Source organism: Monodelphis domestica, chromosome 1, assembly GCF_027887165.1.
Source record: "Monodelphis domestica isolate mMonDom1 chromosome 1, mMonDom1.pri, whole genome shotgun sequence".
In the NCBI taxonomy this organism is placed as follows: Eukaryota; Metazoa; Chordata; class Mammalia; order Didelphimorphia; family Didelphidae; genus Monodelphis; species Monodelphis domestica.
The window spans coordinates 184,429,280-184,454,263 of NC_077227.1; the positions used below are offsets into that span (position 1 = coordinate 184,429,280).

The 24,984-nt window shown below is 36.6% G+C and overlaps 1 protein-coding gene across 5 annotated transcripts in view; it reads left to right on the top strand.

The window, feature by feature from the left end:
- The window catches only part of GALK2 (galactokinase 2), a 210,383-nt gene that overhangs the window by 104,698 nt on the left and 80,701 nt on the right, over positions 1-24,984 (top strand). For all 5 annotated transcript variants that reach the window (XM_001369845.4, XM_007479936.3, XM_007479935.3 and 2 more), the window contains one exon: positions 2,952-3,098. In XM_001369845.4, coding sequence (XP_001369882.1) covers positions 2,952-3,098 — 147 coding nt within the window. The remainder of the gene's footprint in view (positions 1-2,951; positions 3,099-24,984) is intronic.

Consider the following 24,984-nt stretch of genomic DNA (forward strand, 5'->3'; position numbering starts at 1 on the left):
TTCTTTTCATTTTTGATTCATCAGGTCCAAGGAAATCTTTCATGTGAAAAATTCCTTGCCAGCATGAAATCTCAACATTGCCCAGTTTAAGCAATTTAGGTATTAATGGAAACGTCAGTATTTGGAATGCTTTTGCCTGGAAAGTACTGCATGGTTGTTCATATAACAAACTGCAAGATTTTCTTGCATTTTGCATAAAATTCCCTACATGAATCAGGCTAGTTAGGCATGGAGAAGGGGGGGGGGGTTGGAGAGTCCGTTTGTGAGCTTTAGATCTTAAAGACAATTTCTTTCATTTGATGGCTCATGTGCAAAGCAGGTTTGTAGACTATACTCTTGGCAGAAAATCTGCCTCAATGTGAGGCTGTTAGGAAACATTCAAATTCAAGTGCTAGGAGGGTCCAGAGGATAATCTGTTTATATTAAATTGAACATGTTATCCTTCTGGGATAGAGTTGTTGCAGAATTTGGCAAAACCTATTTTCATCTCTGAAACTGTAGTACATTTTTATTTAAACATTGCGTGATAAGTTTGTAAGCCTGATTCACGTTCAAGACACCCTGTGAATTGGTTTATGGTTAAATAGACAGTATTCTCTAAAGGTTTTTTTCTTTCATCCCCTCTCCACCTTTTTTTTAAAACAAGCTGTCTGATGTTCTGCATGAAAGGGCATTGGCAGCAACAGTGTTTCAATTTATAATTTGTTTGTATTTATGGAAAGGAAATTTTTAGATGATTTGAAGTGAAAAAAAGAAATCTAGCCAACTAAGTAACTGAATCTCTTTGCTTATAGGCCACTTGAGTTTTGCCAGCTAATTTTAGGGAAAACTTTTAGGGTCTGTCCTTTGCAAAGAATGAGATATTTCTCTGGCTGTTTTTTTAGCTTGTTTACAAAATTTCTCCCTCACTTGTTGATAATGTCATGCAATGGGGTTTCTCACTTGCATGATGTTTTATTTCTGCTTGTATTATTATATTGACTTGATATTCCTGAAGAATAGATGGTTTTATTATTATTGTTTTTTAATTCTCAGTCATACAGATGATAAAGAATTTGCTTGATATCCCTCTCTAAGTCAGTTGCAAATCTTAGTCTCCAGAGATCTAGCTCTATTATAACCAGTCAAGAGCTTCCCATGTCCAGGTAATAAAAGACATATTGTAAACTCAAGTGGGAATCAGTAGGATTACGGTTTTAGCCCTAGATCTATCACTAATTGTTTATATGATCTTGGGTACATTTGTTAATTGTCTTGGACCTGTTACCCCGTGTATAGAAAGAGCAGGTAGGACCATATAATTTTGAAGGGCCTTTTCAGATCTGAGATTAAGTGATTTTTTTCATGGCCTGGCCCATAACTGCAGAGAATATTCTTCCTTGAGGTTTTTCTATTTGCAAAACTTAAGTGTTTCCCTTTTAATTTAGAGTTTGCATTTTCATTAATGATTGTTGCCCAATTGGGGTATCTCTGACAGCTACCATATGGCTCAATTGAATCTTTAAATTGCTAGAAAAATCTGGATTTCCTCATATGACTTAAACATTAAATCAGAATGACAAAACACTGGCCCAGCTTCTACCTGGAGTGGGAAAGTTTTTGAAGGGGAATCAGAGACCTAGGCCTAAGGCTTAGCCTGGAGATGACTGGAGTGTCATCTAGGGAAATCTCTTAACCCTTCTTGATATCTTGATTTTTCTATTTGTCAAATAGAATTAATGATTCTTGGAGCTTTTTTTTGAAGAGAATCTTCTGATGGTTGGACCTATAGAAACACCAATTTGTTTTCTGGGTAACTTTCTCTGGTGGTAAAGGGTTTAACATAGAAGAGAACTAATCCTTTTAATTTGCATTACTTTTAACCCCAACACCTGAAGCAAATAAACTTACAAATTATTTTCCACATCATTATAGATTGGTTGATAAATTTGAGGTTGGAGGACTATGATGAAATTTGAAGAGCTGTTGTGTTTGGCCACAAAAGGCAGACCTTGAATCAATAGGAAGAAATTTTAGAGAAGCAGATTTCAGCTCAGTAGGATGAAAACTTTCTAACCCAGGGTTTCTTATCCCTTTTTTGTGCCATTCAGCCTTGATAAAGGAGTATGGGCCTGTGAATCTCTTCTCAAAAATTTAAAGTTCATAAAATAAAATTCACATGATTACAAAGGAAATGGATTACTTTGAATTAGGTGTAAAAAAAGAATTTTAAACCACTACATGGATTCCAGGTTAAAAAATCCCTGTTTTTACTGAATTATTCAAAAGGAGAATGAGTTACCTCTTGACATAAGTTTTACAGTTATATATGATTTCTTTTGAGCCTTACTGTGTTTATTCTAACAATTCTGAGATAGGTACCCACAGGCATTATTATCTCCATTTTGCAGGTGAAGAATCAGGTCCAGAGATCTGGTTCTATGACTTAGAATTGATATTTGATACAGAGATGATATTGGAAGCTTGGTCTTTCTGACCTTAAATCTAGCACTCTCTCCACTGTGCTAGAGAAAAAACTAGAGGTTTTAAACAATGGTTGGTGGATTACTTGTTGGGGAAATGAGGATGGAATGTTGGAGATTTTAGAGAGGATTCATGTTCGGATATGAGTTGAGTTACATGGCCTAAGAAATTCTTCTAATCCTGAAAACCCATGGTACTACAAGAAAGAAAAACAAATGTAAAATATCTCCAAATTTTAAAACCGTGGTCTCTTTTTATTTACCATAGTTACCTTCATTGAATAAAGTAAAAAGTAATCTGACACTAAGTACACTAAGAATGAAGAATAGGGGGACAGTTTGACTTGGGTCATTTCTAAGAGATAAGATGGACACTGAGTAATGTTTCTAAATAGTATGAAAATTGCCTTGTTAAAATTGTGCTCCCTTGGCTTCCTTGAATTTTGTGTTATTTTTTTTTGTTTGTTTGTTTTATCCTCCTATTATTAGGACCATTTCAACCTCAAGAACCCGACTGGCATGAATTGTCTGTTGGATGGAATCATCCCTCCGAGTTCTGGCCTTTCCAGTTCCAGTGCCCTGGTTTGTTGTGCTGGCCTTGTGACTCTTAGAGCTAACGGGCTGAGCCTCTCTAAGGTAACATATCAAGAAACCGTACTTTCTCTCAAGTCTCCCTGCTGCCTTTCTGTCTAAATCCATTAACATCTGAATCCTAGGGCCAAGATGCCCTAAGCTGTGATTGGCCTAAAAGGGTGATATTCTTGGGCAAGCTTTTTCATTTAATTGGTTCTGTTTCCTGTAAACCAGGCCTAAGGTAGCTGTTACCTCTCCCTCTCCCTTCTCCTCCCCAAATGAGCAGCACATCTGTGATTAAATATATTAAGATGCTCTTGGATTAAGTGTGGGGCTCACTGCATTGGCAGTCCTTTCTGTCACCTCATTAACAAGTTAAAATTGGAGCAAGATATTTTGGGCCTCAAAGTAGTGCCTGTTTAATTTCATCTATTACCTTAAATTAAACACTTGACTGAGTAGTGTTTAAGGAGGGGAAAGACCAAGCAGTGAAGGGTGTGTATGTTTATGTCAGCAGGTTAGTCACTATAAGAAACTTCCCCCCCCCTTAACATTGCATTACAGAGAGGAAATGCTTATTTAAAGAATTTATAAATCCAACAAGAGGTCAGAAAGCCTGCACATAAATCTCTGGCATCACAGCTCAGAGCAGGTGTGCTCCATTTTAATTAACGCTTTGGAGCTCTAGTTCAAATAAAACCTTATGGTAGAGCTTTTTTGCCTGATGTGAATGCCAGGTCCCCGCTTACCCAAGGTTTGGAAGCACACACCTGCATCAGGCCAGACCTGGGAGGAGAGTGTTAGCCAGGTGCTTTGGCTCTTTTCATCCTGTTTAAAAGTTTTAGGTAAGGAAACTAGATGTATGAGATGAGGAAGAATGAGAAGTAGAAAAAAGAGGCTTTGAGTTACTTTTTAAACATCCAGCTGACATCCATTAGTCTAATTGGTTCTGAGGAACCTAGGACTGAATCAGATGAGCTTGTCCTAGAAACCAGTAGGTTGGGGGATTGAGAAGGAATGATTGCTTTGGGGTCTTTTTTTTTTTGTGATAATGGTAATGTGGGAAGGGTAACATGGAGAGAGGGAGACACTGCATATAAAAAACATTTTATCTTTTGGTATTATTTTATGGTCTTATTAATCAGTCCATTGATTAATTCTTAGTCAAGCTGTTTTGAGGACTATAGATGGCAAGAATATTAAGTCAAAAAGAATTAATAGATACTTTGACCCTCTGAAGGTCAATCTGGTGTATAATGAATAGAACTAATTCCCTTTTTATCATAACTATTGGCCTATCATAACTAGAAATTTTAGATTTTTACCGTATATATGTGACCCTGAGGGGAACATTAGGGTATTTGTGTACTTGTTGTAGTTGTAAATATTACATTTAAGAGGTACAAAGTAGAGCTTGTCCAGAGGAGGGTGAATAGGATGTGTGGTAATTGGACATAAAGGTTGATAGAATTGGATATTTTTAACTTGAGTAAGAGGATATTTAGAAATGATAAGATTGAAATCACTTGAAAAATCTGTGACATAAAAGATTAATTAGATTTATTCCAATTGGACAATTAGGTGGTGTAATGGATAGAGTGCTGGACTTGGGGTTAGAAAAACTAGAGTTCAAATCCTGCCGTATATACTTAGTTGTGTGATACTGTGCAAAGTCAAATAACTTTTTCTCAATCTCAGTTTCCTCATTTGTAAAATGGGAATTATAATAGCACTTACCTTATAGGAATATTGTGAGGATAAAAGGAGATAATATATAAAATGCTCTGTCAGCTTTAAAGTGTTATATAAATGTTGACTACTACACTTAGCCAAAACTATGACTAATCCTATTCTTGATAATAACAATAATATTTCTAGATAGTGCCAGAGGACCAGTATGAAATATTAAAACAGGGTTTGGCTTGAAAAACTTGAAAAAATAGAGCTTCCCAAAATGCAATGGGCTGCCCCATGGGATAGTAAGTTTACCATCATTGTTACTATTCAAGCCATCTAATGGGGAATTCTAATATGATTAAGAGGTTGACCTATATTATCTCCAAACTTCTTTCCAAACTCAAATGTTATTGAGTTGAAATCTTGTATTGTAATTCCTAGACAAGTGCAAATTAGAATAGATTACCTTCCCTCCAGAAGTGCAACAGAACTTAGCTCTAACATTGCTCGAAGTCAGAAAGTAGGCATGGTAAAATGAGCAAAGGAAGAATCCCACCATAAAAAGATATTATGGTAACAGGGGTACTTGAGATAAACCTAGAAGAGAACGACTCCCAAATACCTACATGTAAAGCCTCAGAGAAAACATAACAGGCACAAACTTAACTAGATTCCTGGAAGATATGAAGTAAGAATTTTTAAAAATGAGTTAAAATTTTTAAACAAATGAAAGAACATTTGAGGAAAAAATTAGAAAGAATTAGAGAACCAATAGCTTGGCACAAGATGTATAAAATCTTGCCCAAGCCAATAAACTCCCTGAAAATTAGAAAAGGACAATAAGAAACCAATGCCTCTGTGAGACAAGCTGTATTAAAATAAAGTAAAAAGATGAAAATAAATTGAATAAAATGCAAGATATTTTATAGCAAAAATAATTGACCTGGAAAACAGATTGAAGTGGGGAAAAAAGGAATCATTAGACTACTTGAATGCCATGAACACAGAAAAGGACCTAGATACCATATTTAAGAAATCTTAAAACTGCTCAGACCTTTTAGAACCAAATGGCAAATTTGAAATGGAAAGAAGCTACCAGTCACTTCCTGAAAGAGAACCCAAAATGAAAACTCCCAGAAATATCATAAATTCAGTCAGAATTCAGAACTCTTAGTTCAAAGAAAATATATTTTAAGAAACCATAAGGAAATAATTTAAATACTGAGGAGCCATAGTCAGAATCACACTCAATTTAGCAGTCACCACTATAAAGGGCCTGAGAGCTTGGAATCTGATACTTCAGAAGACAAAGGATAGAGGCTTACTGTCTAGAATAATGTACTTAGCAAAACTGAGATATTGCAACAGGAAAAAAAAAATGGGTCTTTAATGAAGCAGAGAACTTCCAAGCATTCCTGATGGAAAGACCAGAGCTGTATAGAAACTTTGAAGTTCAAACACAGCAGTTGAGAGACATAAAAGGTAAAATGTTAACAGTGATAAAGGACTAAACTACTTATGTACAGATATGGAAAGATAATTCATGTGCACCTTCTGAATCCTATCGTCATTATCAGGGGTCATAGGAGTGTAATTAGGCCAGGGAGTAAGTGGTTCTGTTATGTCTTGATTTCAAAATAAAGATGGAAAGAGAAGAGAAATACACTTGGGAAAGAAGGAAAAGGAAGGTTAGGGAACATCTCTCATATAGTCAGGATAAACAAGTAGACAACTATACAAAGAAGAAGGAAGGAAGGAATCATGGTAGCAGCTAATATTTGAACTCTTATCTGAACTAGTTAAAGAAGAGAAGAATATACACAGTTGACAACAGAAATACATTACATTTCAACAATATGGGGGGGAAGGGAGAAGAGAGAAGGAAGAATTAGAAGAAGGATAGATAAAGATATCCTTGGTCTTAACAAATTCTAAGGATATACAAATATATTTATGGTCCTCTTTGGGATGACAAAGAATGGGAATATGAAGAGTGCCCATAAATTGAAAAATGGCTGAATGATTTATGGCATATAGATATGATGGAATACTGTTGTGCTATAAGAAATGACGAAGGGAAGGTTTCAGAGAAATATGGGAAGACTCATATGAGTCGATGAGTAAACTGAGCAAAATTAGGAGAGTGATTTATACAATGATAACAGTGTGGGTATGATAAACAACTTCGAAATGATGAGCATAATGCCCAAACAAGGTTCTAGAAGATTAACAATAAAATGTGCTACTTATCAGGTTATGGAATAAGATACATTCTTTTGGACATGGCCAATGCAGAGATTTGTGTTGACATGTTGATACGTGTCTGTAACGTGGGTTTTACTTTTCTTTTGTCCTAACTAGGGGAGAATGAAGAAGGACTGGGGTGGGAGCATAAAAAGGTGGATTTCTTCTAATTGAAAAATAAAATATAATTAAAAAGAAATGACCAGTGAGCTCAAGGAGTATCCAATCTGAGGTTTCTTAGTTATTTCTTCATAAGCATGGCTCATAATGCTCTAAGGAATGAAAAGAATACATATCATACCCAATCTGTGGCTTTAAAGAATTACAGTTGACAAGAGAGGCATTCATATTTTATTTAGTCAGCAAAAATGATGAATATTAATAATAATAATTCAAACTGAGACAGGACTTTAGAGTTTATAGAGGGTGTTCCTCTTAATGATACTATGAGGTTGGGTAGTGTAAGTATTCCAGCACCTCATTGAGCCATATGTATGTGATCTCATCTTAATATTTTGAGCATTCTATTGATATTTAACAATGCAGATCCCTACCCGTCGATGCCGAACAACCTGTGCTACTTTTGTCCTTATCTTCTCAAAGATTCAGTTCATAGATTTCCTTTTATTCTGAAGACATTGTGTGGATAGAACCAGCAGGCTTTCTGTTGATTATCCTTCAATCTTTGTTCCCTGACTGGCTCACCACTTTTCCCCACTCATACATTTCTCTGATGTGTAAGGGGTAAAATTATGGTTGGTCTGAATATTTAAGAGTATGGGTCGCCAGGAATTAATTACTTAATTCCAAATGAATTACTCAAGTCAGAATGACTTTTATGGTAGTTTATTTACAAATAGAGAGAGTGAAAGTGAGGAAAATGAGAGAGAGAGAGAGACAGAGACAGAGACAGAGACAGAGAGACAGAGACAGAGATAGGGAGATGGAGAGGGGGAGGGGGGAGGGAGAGAGAACTATTCCAGCCTGGTCTGAACCAGGCAGGGCTTAAGAGGCCCCACCGAAGTGGAGCACAGAGGTTAATTAAACAAGGCTGAGGCCTCCTCTAAGATAAGGGGCCTCTCCAGAGGTTAGTGCCTCCAGATAAGCCAAGGAAAGGGAGTCAGCCTTTTTCACTCACCCATGTGTCAGTCCAAAGGGAAGAAGTCTGAGGTCTCAAGTCCAGGCTTCTCCAAGTCAAGTTCCAAGGAGAAGCTTCTTTCACAGAAGTTACCACCATATTTAAAGACAGTTCTTTGTGTCACTTCCTGTGCCTTTGGTCCACTTTTACATGGACCAATGGCGGCTTTAACTTTGTCCAGGGGGCAGTCATTTATTTTTGATTTGTCACTTGCTAGGACATGTCGGTCATAGACCCTCCCCCCCCCCCCCCCCGCCCCCATAAGGATTAAGTGGGGGGTATATATGTTTCTGGTGGCTAAAATCTAAAGAATAAATAGGGGAGAGTTAATTCCATCTTCACAATCCCCCTGATGATTATTTGGGAGACCAGTCTTCCCCAATTGATCATTTAACATAATTATCCTGTACCTCTAAAAATCTTCTAACTACAGGTGCACACAAAATTGCACCTTCTAAGGGGAAACTACAATACTTAGAGATAATAGGGAAATAGAAGAGAGAGAAAGCAAAACCAATGTGTTGCTAGGTGCATTGACAAAAACCAATTAGGAGGCAGTCCCATTTGGCAAAAGAGTGTACATTCAAAATAAATGTTCAACCCCCTTCAGTTCAATCAACCACACTCCAAAGTTCATTCTGGATCTTCTTGATGCAATGTAGGTTTTGCAGGAATCTTTCTGCAGACAGTTCATTTTATGTATTTAAGGATTTAGCAAGCTTCTTTCCCTGAAAATTTTTTCTTGAATAAAATTTTAAATATTGGATTTTTATGAAAATACAACCCCCCCTGAAGAGGGTGTTGGCCAACACTCAGATCAGCTCAGGATACATGGTTGAGTTATGGGGTGTATGAGTCAATTATCTAAAGAAAAACCAAAAACTCAAAAAGAAAAATAAATAGAAAAAAATTAAACTTTGGGAGAAAGAAAAAAATTCAAAATCAGAATAAAAATATAAAAAAATCTATCTATATAAAAATTTCATAGTAAACAGGAATAAATTCATGATAGGCCCTTGTATTAGGGTCCAATTAAAGTAATTTCTGTCCCAGAAGTCTATAGGACAAAATGCAGTAATATTTCATTTACCCATTGGCAGCCAAGACTACAGGAAGTTGTTATACTATAAGATAGAAAAAAGGACTACATTTTTGCGTGATAGGGAAGTGTCATTCCCTGGTCTGATTTTACCTTCACTCTCAGGGATGGGGGGGCCAGGATGATAGCCAGACTTTGGTACTTGTCTGAGAGTATTTCACAAGGAGTATGGTACAAGTAGTCCTACGTCTTAACATATGTCAAGTGCTGCACCCTTTAGTCTCACACTAGGTTCAAGTCCTTTCATATTGGCATAGAAGTTCATCAATCCTACATGGATTTATGTGGTCCTTTTTGACCTTGTACTCCTAGGCACTGTGCAGATTCTCATCGATCCCATTGGGAGTGGTTAGTCTACTTGACCTTGTGCTTCTTTGCTCTGTATAATGGCTCTTTTGCTCCCTTCTTCTGGAATCAGACATAATCATTAATAACATTTATCAATAAATGTCAGGTTTCCATAGTCTACAGCTTTTGGATATGCCTCAATATTAGAACAAATATATATTTTAAACTTACATTAGTGAAAAATCAAAAAAGATTAATATTGACTATATGTATTTTAAGTACAAGAAATGAGAAAAGGGAGAAAAATCAAATATTCTAATTAAGGGAAAGGCAATAATAAAATAAAAATTAAAAAAATTCAGTGTCTTCTCCCAAACAGTAGCAATCATTGGTTTTCTTCTCTTTTCCTTTTATTCACAAATTATTGCAATTTATAAGTTAGTTATGTTTCCATGATCCCTTTGGGGAGACTGATCTCCCAAAGGATCACAGGGTCAATGTATAGTTGGAAAATATTGAACCCTAGGACTGTGTTCCCCAGAATTCTTTTATTACCCAATATCCCTTTCCCTTCGTCCTCATGCTTGTGTTGTTACGTGTGTATATAGTTCAGTGACTCCTCCCTCTCACCTCTTCTCTTGCAAATGTGGCTTAGTTAGGGCCCTTTTTACTCTACTTTTTATTTTAGTTATTTTAATAAAATCTTATTAAATATAATATTTGGAGCTATTTTATATTAATTTTAATTCTCACAGATGACATCATCAAAATAGTATTATCTCCTTTTTTGAAATAAGGAATATGAGGTTCAAAGGGGCAATAGCTTGTCTAGGATTACAGAGCAAAAGAGAACTTTTCAGAATTTGTACTAAACCAGAAGTCTTTTGACAAAGAGCCCATCATGTATAAATGACTAAGATAAATATATGCAATGGTCATTGATTTGTGAACTTTTTCATGTCTAGCTCATTTGAATGATTGTCACTTTGTATTCAGAATAAAGGGATATGTTATGACATGGAAGGAGCAGACCTTTACAATTATGCAAAGGTTGAAATCTAGGTTTTTATTTTTTAATAGCCTCTTAATACATGCCATAAGAGAAATTAGAAAATAATTTGTTCTGTTAATTATTATGCAGGGAAGACCATATAAAGGCATTGTGCCATTTTGCTTATAATAACAAAAAGCTTCAGTCATGGGAAGGTTAAAAGAAAAGAATATTTATTCTCAAATGACTCAGCCAGATGGTGAAAGGTAATGAAGGCATGCAGTAGTAAAACATATGGGTAGATGACTGGTTCAGAATAAGGCCTTTAAATGCAGTCCTTTAGATTTAACACTGAACATGACCTTCATCTGTGTTCTACTGGTGCAAAAGAACAGGAGGGTTTGATGTTAGTGTTGGTTATTTTCCTCTAAAATATATCTGAAGTTTTGAGTTAAAGGGTAGCATAATATAATGGAAAGAGACAATAACAAATCAATAACCATTTATAAAGAACTTATTATGTGCCAGATGGGGCAGTTCAGTGGGTAGAGTGATGTAGTCAGGAAGACTTATGCCTGATAGTTCCTAGCTGTGTGACTCTGGGCAAGTCATTTAACCTTGTTGACCTCAGTTTCCTCTTCTGTAAAATGAGCTGGAGAAGGAAATGGCAAAGCACTCTAATCTTTTTGCCAGGGAAACCCCAAATTGGATTATGAAGAGTTGGACATGACTGAAAATGACTGAGCAACAACAAACGTGCCAAGCATTGTGCTTAGTGCTAAGAATACAAACACAAGCAGAAAGAAAGGCAATCCCAGCTTCAAGGAGTTTACATTCAAATGGGAGAAGGCAATACAGGGAGCTAAAAGGAACTGGGGTGGGGGAAGGAACCTGGTATAAGATCTTGGTAGAGAGAATCCTTTGGAAATGAGGCAAGTCCTGTGTAGATGATGGTGTAATAGTGCAGCCTAGAAAAGGATGAAGACATAGTTGGCTTGTGCTTCTTGTCCTCTTGCCCTTCTTCATCCCTCTTTATTCCCAAGTGTTCTTATGCTGTCCAACTGGCAAAGAGCCAGGGTCCCAAACTACAATGGCTCAACCTTCATACTCTTCAGAACACCTGAATTCCAGCTTTGTTACTTACTCTCTCTGACAGAGGACATGTCACTTTAACTGTGTGCACCATAATTTCCTCATTTGTAGGATGAAGGAGTTGGGTTGGATTAGATGACCTTTAAGATACCTTCTCAGTCTCAATGTATTATAAATTAAATTCCAAGCATGTACATTCAAATTCAGTCATCTCATTTGGATATTAAAAGAAAAAAAAAAGGCTCTAACAGACCATGTTTTTATCAGTTGTGTGGGATGGTGTTTTTATTTGTGTTAGCATTCTGTTTTAGGGGCAGACATGGGGAATGAATCATCCATTTATTTATTTAATGATTTTGTGCAATTGAATTCGTTTGGATAATATGACTAAGCTATTTGACTACAAATTAGAAGTCTTGCTTTTCTGCCCTTGTTTAAGTGACCTCTGTGTTTTTTTTTCCATTTCCTTTCCTAGGCTAACTACATGTTTACCTTTAGTATAAACTAAGGCAAACAAGTCCAGTTCAGAGAACAGCAGATTAAAATATTGAGGGCCAGTGTTTGTTTCCTAGTCCTTGCAAACTTGGCCTTTGACTTTGCACATTAAAATTTAAGTGTGTGAGTTTTAAGTGTGCATGTTCTACCCTTCATGGTGGTATGGAAAAAAAAAAAACCAAAACACTTGATTCAGCACCAAAAACCTTGATTCCCTACTCTCATTTATTAGCTGTATGATCTTGGGCAAATTGCTTTTCTTCTCTGGGCTCTAGTTTCTTCATCTGTAAAATGCAGATGATTGAACTCTCTCCTTTTTTTCTCTAAATTTTATGATTTTATTATAGAACTACAGGTTAGAAGGCACCCCAGTATATAGTTAAACCTATATACGAAAAAGAACCCCCCTGTAACTGAAGTTCTTAACCTTTTTTTTTTTAATGTCATACTCTGTACGTAGAATGGTGACTCCTATGCACTCCTATTTGTGAATATTGTTTTTTTTTTAAACCCATACCTTTTCTTAGAATCGATACTAAGTATCGGTTTCAAGGCAAAAGAGCAGTTAAGGGCTAGGCAATTGGGTTAAGTGACTTGCCCAGCATCATATAGTTAGGAAGTGTCTTAGACTAGATTTGAACCCAGGACCTCCTGTCTCCAGGCCTGGCTCTCTCTCCATTGAGCCACATAGCTGCCCCTGAATATAGTTTTAATATAATCAAAGATTTTAGAGGTGAGTGAAAATAGATATGATTTTTTTTCTTACAAGTTTACAAACTCGCTGAAATCTGTGAACCACATCTTAAAAATCCCTGCTCTACATATATGTGGTGATCCAGCCTTTCCTTAAAGAACTAGAATAATGTTAAGCATTTCACATAAGTGAGTTTTTCTCAATTGGACTTAGGGTGATAGCAGAGCCAAAACTCTTAAGGTAAAAGAATTCCTTTACCCAATATGCTTTGCATCTAATTCCACCTTTTGAAAGGGAAGAAAACCAAGAAATGGGAATAAATTGATAGGTTAGGAAGTTCTTCAAAGTATAAGAGAGATGATATGAGCTATTAGGAAGGAAGATGCATTTGTGTAAGATATTTAGTAAGCAGTGCAATGTAATTGCTTAGAGTGCTATGTGACCATAGGCCTCTCTGATCTAATGGAGTTTCTTCCTTACACCTATTCATAGGGTAGTTTTTAGGATTAAATGAAATAATTTAAAGCTTAGGGCTATATAATTCTGATCTGCCATTATTGTTAGTAATAATTATAGTAGTGTTAAGTACCTAATATTACCACTAATAATATTAGTAAAAAATAATGGATAAGAAACACCAAAGAAAATAATGGAGACTGCCCAACTTATATCAATTAATGAATCAGCAAACACTTATAATGAGCTTACTATATGTCAGGCATTGTACTATGTGCTGGGGATACAAAGACGAAAATGAACTATAAAATAGTTGCATGGATAATGAAATTTAGAGATGTTATAGAAAATTAGAACTTAGATTTTGAGATAGTGTTGTTGTTCGGTCACTTCAGTCATGTTCAACTCATCATAACCCCATTTGGAGTTTTCTTGGCAGAGATACTGGAGTGATTTGCCATTCCCTTCTCCAGGTCATTTTAGAGATGAGGAAACTGAGGCAAACAGAGCTGAGTGATTTGTCCAAGGTCACCAGCTAGTAAGTGGCTAAGGCTATATTTGAGCTTAGGAAGTGAGCCTTCCTGATCGTAGGCTTAGCACTCTATCCACTGTACCACCTACTTGCCTTTTGGAAATAGTATAAGTGGACAATAGGGTAAAGAAGCAAGTATCTAAAACTTTTTTATTTCTCATTTATAAAAAGAGGAATTTGGATGAGGTCTTTACTATCCTTTAGCATCTTATGATTATCTATGGATCCTCTGATGTTGTAAGATTGAGATGAGATATACATTTTTCAAGGATGAGTTCAATAAGAGGAAATCAGTGATTTCCTGTGAGTTGACAGACTGCTGTCAGGGTTATTATAATTATTAATCTCAACAAACATTCATTTCTTCTTTGCAATTAATAGGATTATATTGATTATAAATTTAGAGCTGGAAAGTACTTGAGAGGCTATCTAGTACAACTCCCTATCACAATCCAGATATCCTAGTTAGGACCTGGGGATAGGAAGAAGAAATGAAAATGCTGTTGGTTCTCCAGGTATTTACAGCTTAGCTTCAGAGACAGGAGATGTAGCTAACAATAACAACAACAGAAAACAAAGACAACATTGTGTTTGATTAGAGTGGATAGTACAAATAGTAAGTTCTATTAGGAAGTTCTATTGGGAAGAAGGGATGACTGGTTCGAGCAGTCAGGAAATGCTTCATGGAGGAAATAGGACTGGATCTGAGCCTTAAATGGAAGGGTTGACTTCAATAGGCAGTGAAGAGAAGGAGGGCATTCTAGGTAGAGGAATCAGTACAGGGTGAGGGGTTGGGAATTTGGGTAATGTGTACAAATTTACAAATTTGTCTACCTGTAGGAAAGCTGAAGTATGAAAGAAGGAATTGTCAGATGGGGGAGGGCCTTGAACATCAGACTAAAGAGTTTTACAACAAGATTGGTAGCTATTGTTGGACCAATTTATCAATCTCTTTCTTTGGGGACATGTGGTCCGGCCCTTTGCCTAAGGATGTACAGTGTCTTGGACTGGCCTAAGCAATCCTTTACTGATTATAGTGACTAGGGTTGTGTTAAAGAGGATTGTTAAAGAGCATCAAGATGAATTGATATTTAAAGAACCCTCCCTCTTCAATAGGAGTATTATAGAAAGACTCTACCCATTCTGTTTTAGGCAAAATTGTCCCCATTTTCCTTTTTTAGCTTGTCATTTTGGGACTTGGAAGGTTCCCCATTGGACTTTCTGCTAAGGGGATGGCTGCACTAGGCTTAAGATATTCTGGGGATATATACTCAGAACCATAACTTATGAGAACCTTCTGCATTGTTCAGTTTACCTCTGTAGTTAGTCAGAGGAATCACTTAGGTAAATGGAGCATAATGACTGAGCTTTGCTCTATTTAGAGTGTATTAAGAAGTGGAACCACTGAAAAAAGGGAAGAAAGGGAAGTTAGAGGGGCCAGAGGATAGAAAACCAGAACAGTGTAATGGAAGTAAAAGTTTTTAGAAAAAAAGAGATTGGGGGCTTAAGAGGTGGTGAGAGCAGTCAGCCATTGCTTATGATGCAGAGAAGTCAAAGGGCATATGTGTGTATATATTCTCCTCTCCTCTGATAGAATATATTGTTTTCCTTGGGGGCATGGACAGTTTCATCTTTGTCTTTATATGTCTGGCCCTGAGTACAGTGTTTGCTACACAATAGGTGCTTTACAAATGCATGTTGATTGATTAATAGTGAAGAAGGGAAAAGCCAGACAGCAGGGATTGAGGAAGATTGTGCTTTGAGGAAATGGATAGAAAGCCATTTAATTTGGCTTTATGATGAAACATTTGTCTATTGGCACTTAGCGGACTGACTGGGGTTGATTTGTGCTCTGGGCTATGTGTTGACTGATGATGTTAGTTCAAAGTTGTGTAAATTGTACTGTGCATTAAAGGAACTGTCTGCTTAAAATCTGAAATCATTGAATTTGAGTTATGAATTAAGATTTTTTTCACAGATATTAAAACAAAAATTTCTTCTTTGTCATTTTTGCCTGAACAACCTTTGAACGCAATAAATCTTTAGGTACTGAATTTGGATTATTTTTATTTTAGCTTAGTAGTAGTAAAAATAATTCTATTGCTGCAATATTATTATTATTGCAGTATTATCCCTGTCTTCAATAGACATGATGTCTTGTTTTGCTAGATTATTATCTAGTGACATTTTTCCATTTTTATTTTTAGCAAAATTTCCCCCTTAAATCATAATTTTACTAACAAAGCAAAAACCCCAGAGAAAACAAGTAATGCGACCTGAATTTGGGGAAGTTCACAGAATGGTATCAAAGTGTTTTTTGTGTTGTTCAGTGCTGTCTTCTGACCCCATTTGGGGGTTTCTTGGTAAAAATACTGGGTGGTTCACCATTTCTTCTCCAGTTCATTTTCTAAATGAAGAACTTGAGGCAAACAGGTTTAAGGGACTTGCTCAGGGTAACACAGCTAGTAAGTGTGTGAGGGAAGGAGTTGAACTCAGGAAGATGAGTCTTCTTGACTTCAGGCCTGGCATTCTATCCACCGTGCTACCTAGCTGCCTTTAGTGCATCATTTCTAGTGCATCAGTGTGTTTTTACATTGACTTGATCGAATGTAGGTATCAAACTTTTTATGCCCTTTGTTTAATTCATTTCGAAATACTTAGAACCTGAGAGGTAGGGTTCCTACCCTGGACTAACAAGCTACCTGCCTCATGAAGTAGGCACCAGCGTTCTCTGACCCAACACTTTAGATCTTTTATTTCTTGAAGGCCTGTCAGAGGAACTAACCTTATCACTGGTTCATGTTGTGGGTCAGACTCTTTTCTTGGTCACGTTGGCAGAGTAAGACATAACCTTTTTAACAATATACATCTGTTCATCATCTGGATGTTTTCAATGAACTTTCTGACCTTCCATCTGCTTTTCAGAGTCTGATGAAGCCAAGCAGCTTCAAGCCAGTAGCTCCTAAGAACAGAGATGTGATTATCATAGGCTTCATTGGGCCACCATGTTGAGTTTGAACATTTCCCCTCTTTAGGACAAAGGAAAAAGACCTTGTTGCATCATATAAAATATCAGTGATTTATTTTTAGCCTAAAGTTTAGAAAACAATTTATACAAGGCTATAGGGTAGAAGGGAGTATAGTCTGAGATGATTTGTGACTTGTCAAGGTCACAGGATCATAGGATTTAGGCATGAAAGGGACTGTAAAGATAATCAAGCCCAGCTCCTTCATTTAATATAAGAAAAACTAAGTCCCAGGAAGGCTGAAGTAGAACTAGGATTCAAAGCTAGTATTTTTTTTCTTCTGTAGAGATAATATTGCCATTTGGGGATGATTAGGTTTCTGGAGAATGGAATTTTCTTATTTCTTCCTCATATACCATAGAAATGTCCTGGGATAAAAAGGTAAACAATCAATTCTACACAAAGCCATATACTTATCATTTTTCCCTTACTGAAAACAAATGTAGACTTTTAAGAGTTTTGCTTTTTTGGGTTGCATATTGGGTATGAATTAAAGGAAACAAATGATTATTTTCAGGAAAAAAAGAATAATTTTATTGGGAAAGGTGATTATGATTGGATTTAAAAATGAAGTATAAATACCATATGTTAAAAGAGACATAAATAGTCCTCAAGACTAGATTTTTTTGGGGAGAATTAATCTTGTAGGATGGAGCCAAGATGGTGGAGTAGAGGCAGCAGTTCAGCCAAACTCTCCCAATATTTCCCTTCACTAACTCTAAAGTAATGCCTCAAATTGAATTTTGAAGAGATAGAGCCAAGAAAAGGTCATTGGGAGATATTTTCCCAGCCTCTGACAATTTAGGAGTTTGGCAGAAGAGGTTTGTGACACCAGGGTGGGGACCAGTCTGGAGTGTCCAAGGCAGAAACACCAGTGGTGGGGCTTGGAGGTGGTTCAGCAGCTTCGGGAGCCCTTGGACTAGATATGGCAAGGGTGTTGGTGTCAAATAACTAGTCAGAAATTTGCTGGCCCTGGGTACAGGTCTTGGCATTGTTTGGCAACTCAATTGTCCATATACAGTTCTGACTCCAGGGCAGAGAGGGGTGCTTGTGGTTAGTCTCATGTTAAAAAATACTATCCAACTGAAGAGAGAGAACTGATAAACTCTTATTGCATATTGAAGTATATTTTTTTCATTTTCTTTGTCTTTTTGGGATGTGGCTAATATGTAAATATGTTTTACACAGCTTCACACACATATAACTGATAACATTGCATGCCTTCTCACTAGGTAGGGAAGGGGCTAGAGAGAGGAAGAGAATTTGGAACTCAATTTTTTTTTAAAACATTAAAAATAATTAAACAAGTTTTAAAAAAGTATTAAAAATAAAAACAGTAAAAATTAATATATAAATAGATTAGATTCCCCTCCTCCCCCAATACCTGGTGGCATCAAGTCATATTAATGTTACTTACTTCAGATCCCATTTCAGGTGATCTTTGGAATGTTCACTGGATGGTAAAAAACCCCCAAAAGTATGCACTTGAGACTATAAATAGAAAGTGACACAAACTTTTGAGAGGTATAGGAGCTAGGCAATTTATTTAGCACCTGTTCCATGTCAAACACAGTGTTAAATGCTGGGATAATGGGACAACAATGACATGTTCTGCTCTCAAGGAGTGTACATTCCAAAGGGGATGGGGAAAGGCCCAACATGTTTACAGATAACATCCTAGAAGATATAGATATATATGTGTATGTATAAAATGAATATAAATGATCTCTAAAGGGGGAGAGGGATGACACTAGCAACTTCAAGACTTGGGGAAAGGCCTCTTGAAGATAGTAGTGCTTGAGCTGATCCTTGAAGGGATCAAGAATTCTAAGAGTCAGCAGTGAAAGAACTTTCTGGCAATGACAAGCCATTGAAGCTTCTTTAATAGAGGAGTATCCTGGTCTGACCTGTACCTTAGGAATATCAGTCTGGTAGTTGTGTGGAGAGTAGACTGCAGAAAAGGAGTAACTTGGATTCAGAGAGATTACACACTAATCGTGGTAAGAACTTTTGGAGAAAAGGTGACAAGGGAGAGCGTTGTTGAGACAATAAGAAGAATATAGAAAGACTCTATCTGCCTAGCCAGGTCTCCAGTAATTGTCTGTCAAAGGAAACTACCCTGCTCTGTTCTGCTCACATCACTGTTTTAGGTAATGTAACTATTACTTTAAGGATTTTATTTATTTTATTTTTTTGGTGATTAAATGAAATTGCTGCCTATTAGGTGGAGTTATGTGCAGCAGTGGTAACTTAAGTTATGTAACCATTCTTTGCTTCTAAATTCTGTTATTCAGAAGGGGAAACTACTCCAGTTCTGGTTGAAACTGAGCAACAGTGCAGCTGAGTGGCTCAATGGATTGAGAGCCAGGCTTAGAGATGGGAAGTCTTAGGTTCAAATCTGGCCTTAGACACTTTCCAGCTGTGTGACCCTGGGCAAGTCACTTAACCCCCATTGCCTAGCCCTTACCACTCTTCTGCCTTGTAACCAATGCACAGTATTAATTTGAAGATGGAAGGTAAGGGTTTAAAAAAAATTAAACTGAGCAGCAAAACACAATGGGATTATCACCTTTCTCATTCTGAACGCTAGGCTTTTTTTTTTTTTAGTATACTCACAGCATTTATGGGGCTTCACATTTTAGTTATTTGTATGCATTATTTTCTCAACTAGATTGTAAGTGTACCTAGTTTCTATTTCTAGCACAGTGCATTCAATGGATATTTATTAAATGATTCAGTAGATATTTCAATTATTGTCCTACATGGGTGTTCCCACTAGAATGAGGGTTTAGAAATGACTAGGAGGTTGAGGAACAGAGCACTCAGGACCTTGACAAATAGCAGGATTCTGTCATGTGAGGGCATGGAATGGTGTGGCCTCCACAGATTGATTTGGTGAGGTTTGATTCATCTATTTAGGGCAGTGTGAATCCAGAATGAATACTGTTTTTGCTTTATAGCAAATGGAGGCTGTTTCATCTCTTGTCTTAAATGATCAAAGGATATGTCATACTCATAGATAGTTCCCTACCAAATCGTAGCACTAACAATCAGGAAAAACAGTAAAAAAACAAGAAAAGGCCAACAATTGAAGTCAAAAATGAAAAGTCATGCTTATCCAGAGGAGGAGATCCTTTCTCATGTGCTGAAATGTTAAGACCCTTCTTATACTGATCTAAGAAAGAAATCTTGGAACTTCAGTCCAAGCAGTATTTAGTGTGTCCATAAAGCTCCTTTAATTGAATTTACTTAATTTATGAACAATTTTTCAGTTACTATATCCCTGTTTTGTGGCAGAAGATTGTTCTTCTACAGCTCCTGAGCTCTCTTAACAAAGAACTAATACTGGATAATGTAGTCCTGTCCTTTTCTTTTCTTTTTTCTTTTTTTATTTAAACCCTTACCTTCTGCCTTGGAGGTATTGGCTCCAAGGCAGAAGAGTGGTAAGGGTTAGGCAATGGGGGTCAAGTGACTTGCCCAGGGTCACACAGCTGGGAAGTGTCTGAGGCCAGATTTGAACCTAGGACCTCCCCATCTCTAGGCCTGACTCTCAATCCACTGTGCTACCCAGCTGCCCCCTGTCCTGTCCTTTTCTACACTCTCTTGCTCTCCTTATCCCCCCAAACCATCCAGTTAAATGATTTAAAAAATAACTCTGAAGGGGATTGCACTTCTCAGAGCAAACCAAAATTCAGCTGTGTAGATAAGGAATAGAAATGTTTGCCTCTAGTTGTATTTTCTCATATGTAGACCTTTCTTGATGTAAGGTTGGTAATGAAACATGTTAAAACAATTTATATTGCAATTAAGCCATTTCCCATGGAGGAGCAGCATTATTTCTTTTGAGCAATACTGGGAGTAGGAGTGAAGATCCCATTTCTAATAAATAACAAGGAAAGGAAATGTTGGAAGTCTCCCTTCTGGAAACCCATTTAGCTGTGCATTTGTTTTTCATTTTGGGCAAAAAAGAACTTCCCCCTGCTATTTTCCTAATAGTTTTTAAATGAATTTGTTTTGAGGGAAGATTCCTTAAGATGTATAAATATACAACTTCCAATATTTTGTATCCTGGGATACATAAAATGTTAGGATGTCTTTGGCTTCTTTAGCCAAGGCTATTGAAGAAGAGACAGATGAAATATATATATATATATTTTTAAGTATCCAGTCCCTAGAAATATTTAATTCATAGCATAGATTGCTATTTTAGTCTCCTTAGGAAGCATTGGATACTTTGTAACAATTATCTATTTTTACATATATTTTCTTATGAAGTAAATTGTTGATCTTTTGCATGATTTAAATGTTTTCTTAGGAATAGAAAACAGAATGAGAAATGAGACTAAGATATTATTAATTATACGTTTCTTACATTGTGTCTGGTGAAAGAGTTGATGATAGCAGGGTAGTAAACTTGAACTTTTATCAACTTGTTGCTATCATAAAATCTAGTTATAGGACAAAGTTACTACTTAGGATTTAGAGTTATTTGTTAGATGAAGAAACTGAGGATCAGGAATAGCCTTTTAAGCTGAAACTTGGCCAGGGTTAGAAAAATAGTAAACTAAAACTTGATTAGAGCCATACATAGAGAAGTAAAAAGCAGAACCAGAATATGAACCAAGATTTCTGTGTGTACTCAGTTACTAGGAAAGGCTTTTTAAGATAAAATTTGATCAAAATTGCAAAAGGTAATAAAAAAAATGTTGTCAGGATTTGAACTTGGGTTTTCTGACCCCAAATCTCAAATTCATTCTACAACATTCCATTGAATCTCAAGTTCTTCACCAAGGGAAAAAGACTAGTTGACTACTTCCTGAGTCATCCTCAAAAAAGCTTTATTATTTGAAAGTTGTTTTTTTTTAACATGGAGTAAAAGTCTGCCTTTTGCAGCATTCACTCTTTGTTTTTACTTCTGCCATGTGAAGCTAGCAGATTGAGTCTAATATCTTTTACATAACAGCTTTTCCAATACTTAACAAGAGAACTATCATGTCCCTCTTCAACTTTCTCACATCTTTTGATTTCTGGGCCAAACATCCCTAGTTTCTTTAATTAGCCATCCTATGACACAGGCTTCACTCCTCACCATCCTGATTGTCCTTCTCTGAATCCACTCCACGTTGTTATTGTTTTTCTTAAAACATCATGACCAGTACTGAATAGAATCCTCCCAATCTGACTTGACTAGAGTGGCAATATCACATCCCTTGTTTTGTATACTGATCTTCACTCTTAATTATGGTTTTTTTTTTTAAACCCTTACCTTATGTCTTGGAGTCAATACTGTATATTGGTTCCAAGGCAGAAGAGTGGTAAGGGCTAGGCAATGGGGGTCAAGTGACTTGCCCAGGGTCACACAACTAGGAAGTGTCTGAGGCCATATTTGAACCCAGGACCTTCCATCTCTGGGCCTGGCTCTCAATCCACTGAGCTACCCAGCTGCCCCCAAAATCTTCACTCTTAATGTGGACTGTGATTACACTTTTTGCACTTTTATATCATTGTCCTTATATAGTCCAACCAAACCCCCAGATCTTTGTTGTATAAACTGATGTTTTGACACTCTCCCTGCCACCCTTATTATGTACTTTTGCAATTCCTTAGGGCTTTGTATTCTTTCCCATGCTTCAGATGTGCGATTTTTTGTCAATTTAGGTACTTTCCTCCTCTGTAACTAATCTACACTTTAGCAGATGGCATTCAGGAATTACTCTCCCTGAATTTTATAGTCTTCAGAAAATAATAAAAGCTAGAGTTACATGCGTATTATTTTTCTATTTGTCATTTAACTCATAAAAACTTTTCCCTCCTTTGCTGTCATTGCTTAGTGGTAGAATCAATTCTTTTAAAAGTGATATTGGTAGTACTGATCTCAATTTCTTTCCAGTTGGTCAGATATTTCAATTCTTACTTTGTTGTATCAGATGGTGACGGGATGGTTCATTTTGTTGATATTGACGTCTCAATTTCAGCATCTCAGAGGAGAGGACCTCATTGACTCTGTAGTCTTAAGTTATACCTGAAAGAGAAATACCCAACAAATGGTCATCCAGCTTTTGCTTGAAGGGAGGGAAGTGAGGGGGAAGCCACTACTTTCTGAAGCAGCCCATTCTTCTTTTAGACAGCTACAAATGTTGGGAAGTTATTCATTATGCCGAGCCTAAATTTGCCTTTTCCACATATTGCTCTGAGTTCTTTCTTTTGGGGCCAAGAAGCACAAATTCAAATCCCTCTTTCACATGAAAGCCCTTGAAGACATCTATCACATCGACCTCCTTCTTCCTTTTCCTTCTCTAGGCAAAACATCCTTAATATTTTCAAGTTATCCTCACATAGGATGTACTTGAGGCCCTTCATCTTAATGTCTCTTCTTTGGCTGCTTCCTCTATTTCCTCTTATTTCATTTATTTGATATTCCCCGCATTCATATTCAGGTATAAAGAACGAAACTTTTTAGGGTAAACATTTAATTATTTCTTTCCTCTTGAGGAATGCCACATAGGTTGAGGATGAGGAAATGGGAAATAGAAAGGAAGGGCGAGGAACAGAGTAATTCTGATTAGGCAGTTTCATCTGTCTTAAGTGCCATCTATCCCCAGCAGTGAGGAGCAAGTTAATATTGTTTCATAATATGACCTCATTATTTTTATTGGTATTGTTTTGTTTGGGTATGACCTACAGGACTCAAAACTGCTGGCAACTAGTACTCCCTGTCATATTATTGTGCTGCTGGGCACAGGAGGAGGGTGATCCCTTTTGAGCAGAAATTTGGATCAGAGAGTCTAAGATACATAATTATAAATTATCACAGATTAAACACAGGTTGCAGCCATAAAAATCAAGCAACAATTTTTACCAATGTGTTCTCTTTTTGTTTTTTGTTTTTCAATAGAGAGATACAAATAACAACCAGGCAGCTAGGGTATACAGTGTAAAGACTCAGGAATTAGAGAGGAATCATGAAGATTCATTTTCATGAGTTCAAATATAGGCTCAGACACTTTCTAGCTGTGAGTCCCTGGGCAAATTACTTACCCTGTTTGCCTCAGTTTCTTCATCTGTAAAATGAGCTGGAAAAGGGAATGACAAATCACTTCAGTCTCTCTGCCAAGAAAACCCCAAATGAAATCACAGAGAATTGGACACAACTGAAAAACAACTGAACAATCACAAATACTAAATTATCTCTATAGCTGTCTTTGAATACAATAGACTTTAGTAGTAGTGGTAATGGTAGTGGCAGAAGTAGTGAATTCTCCCCAATATATCCATATTCAAATGAAGGACAATAATATTGTCCACTGCCAAGTACAAATGACTTTTGTATTACCTCTGGTTCAGATCATGCTCATTGCTCTACTTTCCTTTTAATAGTGTGGGCAATCAAAAGTTGCATTTTGAATTTTGAAAGAGTTGGCTCTATTAGATTTCCTCATTTTCTACTCCTAATCTCCAAGTCAGCAGAATTATTGATAAAAACTCAGATTTCCCCCCCTCACTTTTTACAAGATCAAAAGCATTTTAAGGGGATACCATTAAACATACTGGTTTTTAGATGAGCATGGATCAAGCTTTCTTTCTAGCTGTGGGGACTAGGTTCAGTATGACAAAGGAAAAAATGGATTTTGTTAGCAATGTGAAATTTCTAAAGAAAGTTATTTTGGAGCTACAGACCAAAGTTAATTTCTTGGCCATAATTACATTGAAAGGAGATATTCCTCAGTTGTAAAGATTACCTAGTTAATTCCCAGGGTGCCCTGTTTTATATTACTGCCAGTTAGGTTATGCTAAGTAAAATATACAAGGAGGTTTCCTTTCTAGGTTCAGCTTTCAAATGATAGCTTTTAATGCGAGCCACCCAGGATACTCTTGTACTAATTTGCTGGTTTAATTAAAAAAAAAAAGTCATGCAAATGAAAATACGATTCTATGAAAGAGCTCAGGCCACTTCCCACCAAAGAAGACATTCCATGGCTATTAACCAGTTGTTAAGTTTGGCTGTGTTTATGTCAAATCAATTGGAAGCAGAACCCTTTGGAACTCTATGTGTGGTAATCAAAACCCTCAATCCATCATGTATAACCTATAATTTACGGAAGTTATAGGGAAGGTAAAATTGGGTCGTAATTTTTGTAGTTAAAATGACATCCAGATAACATCTGACAAATATGTTCCTACTTTTGATGAACATGTCTCATTACCTTGAAAACATAT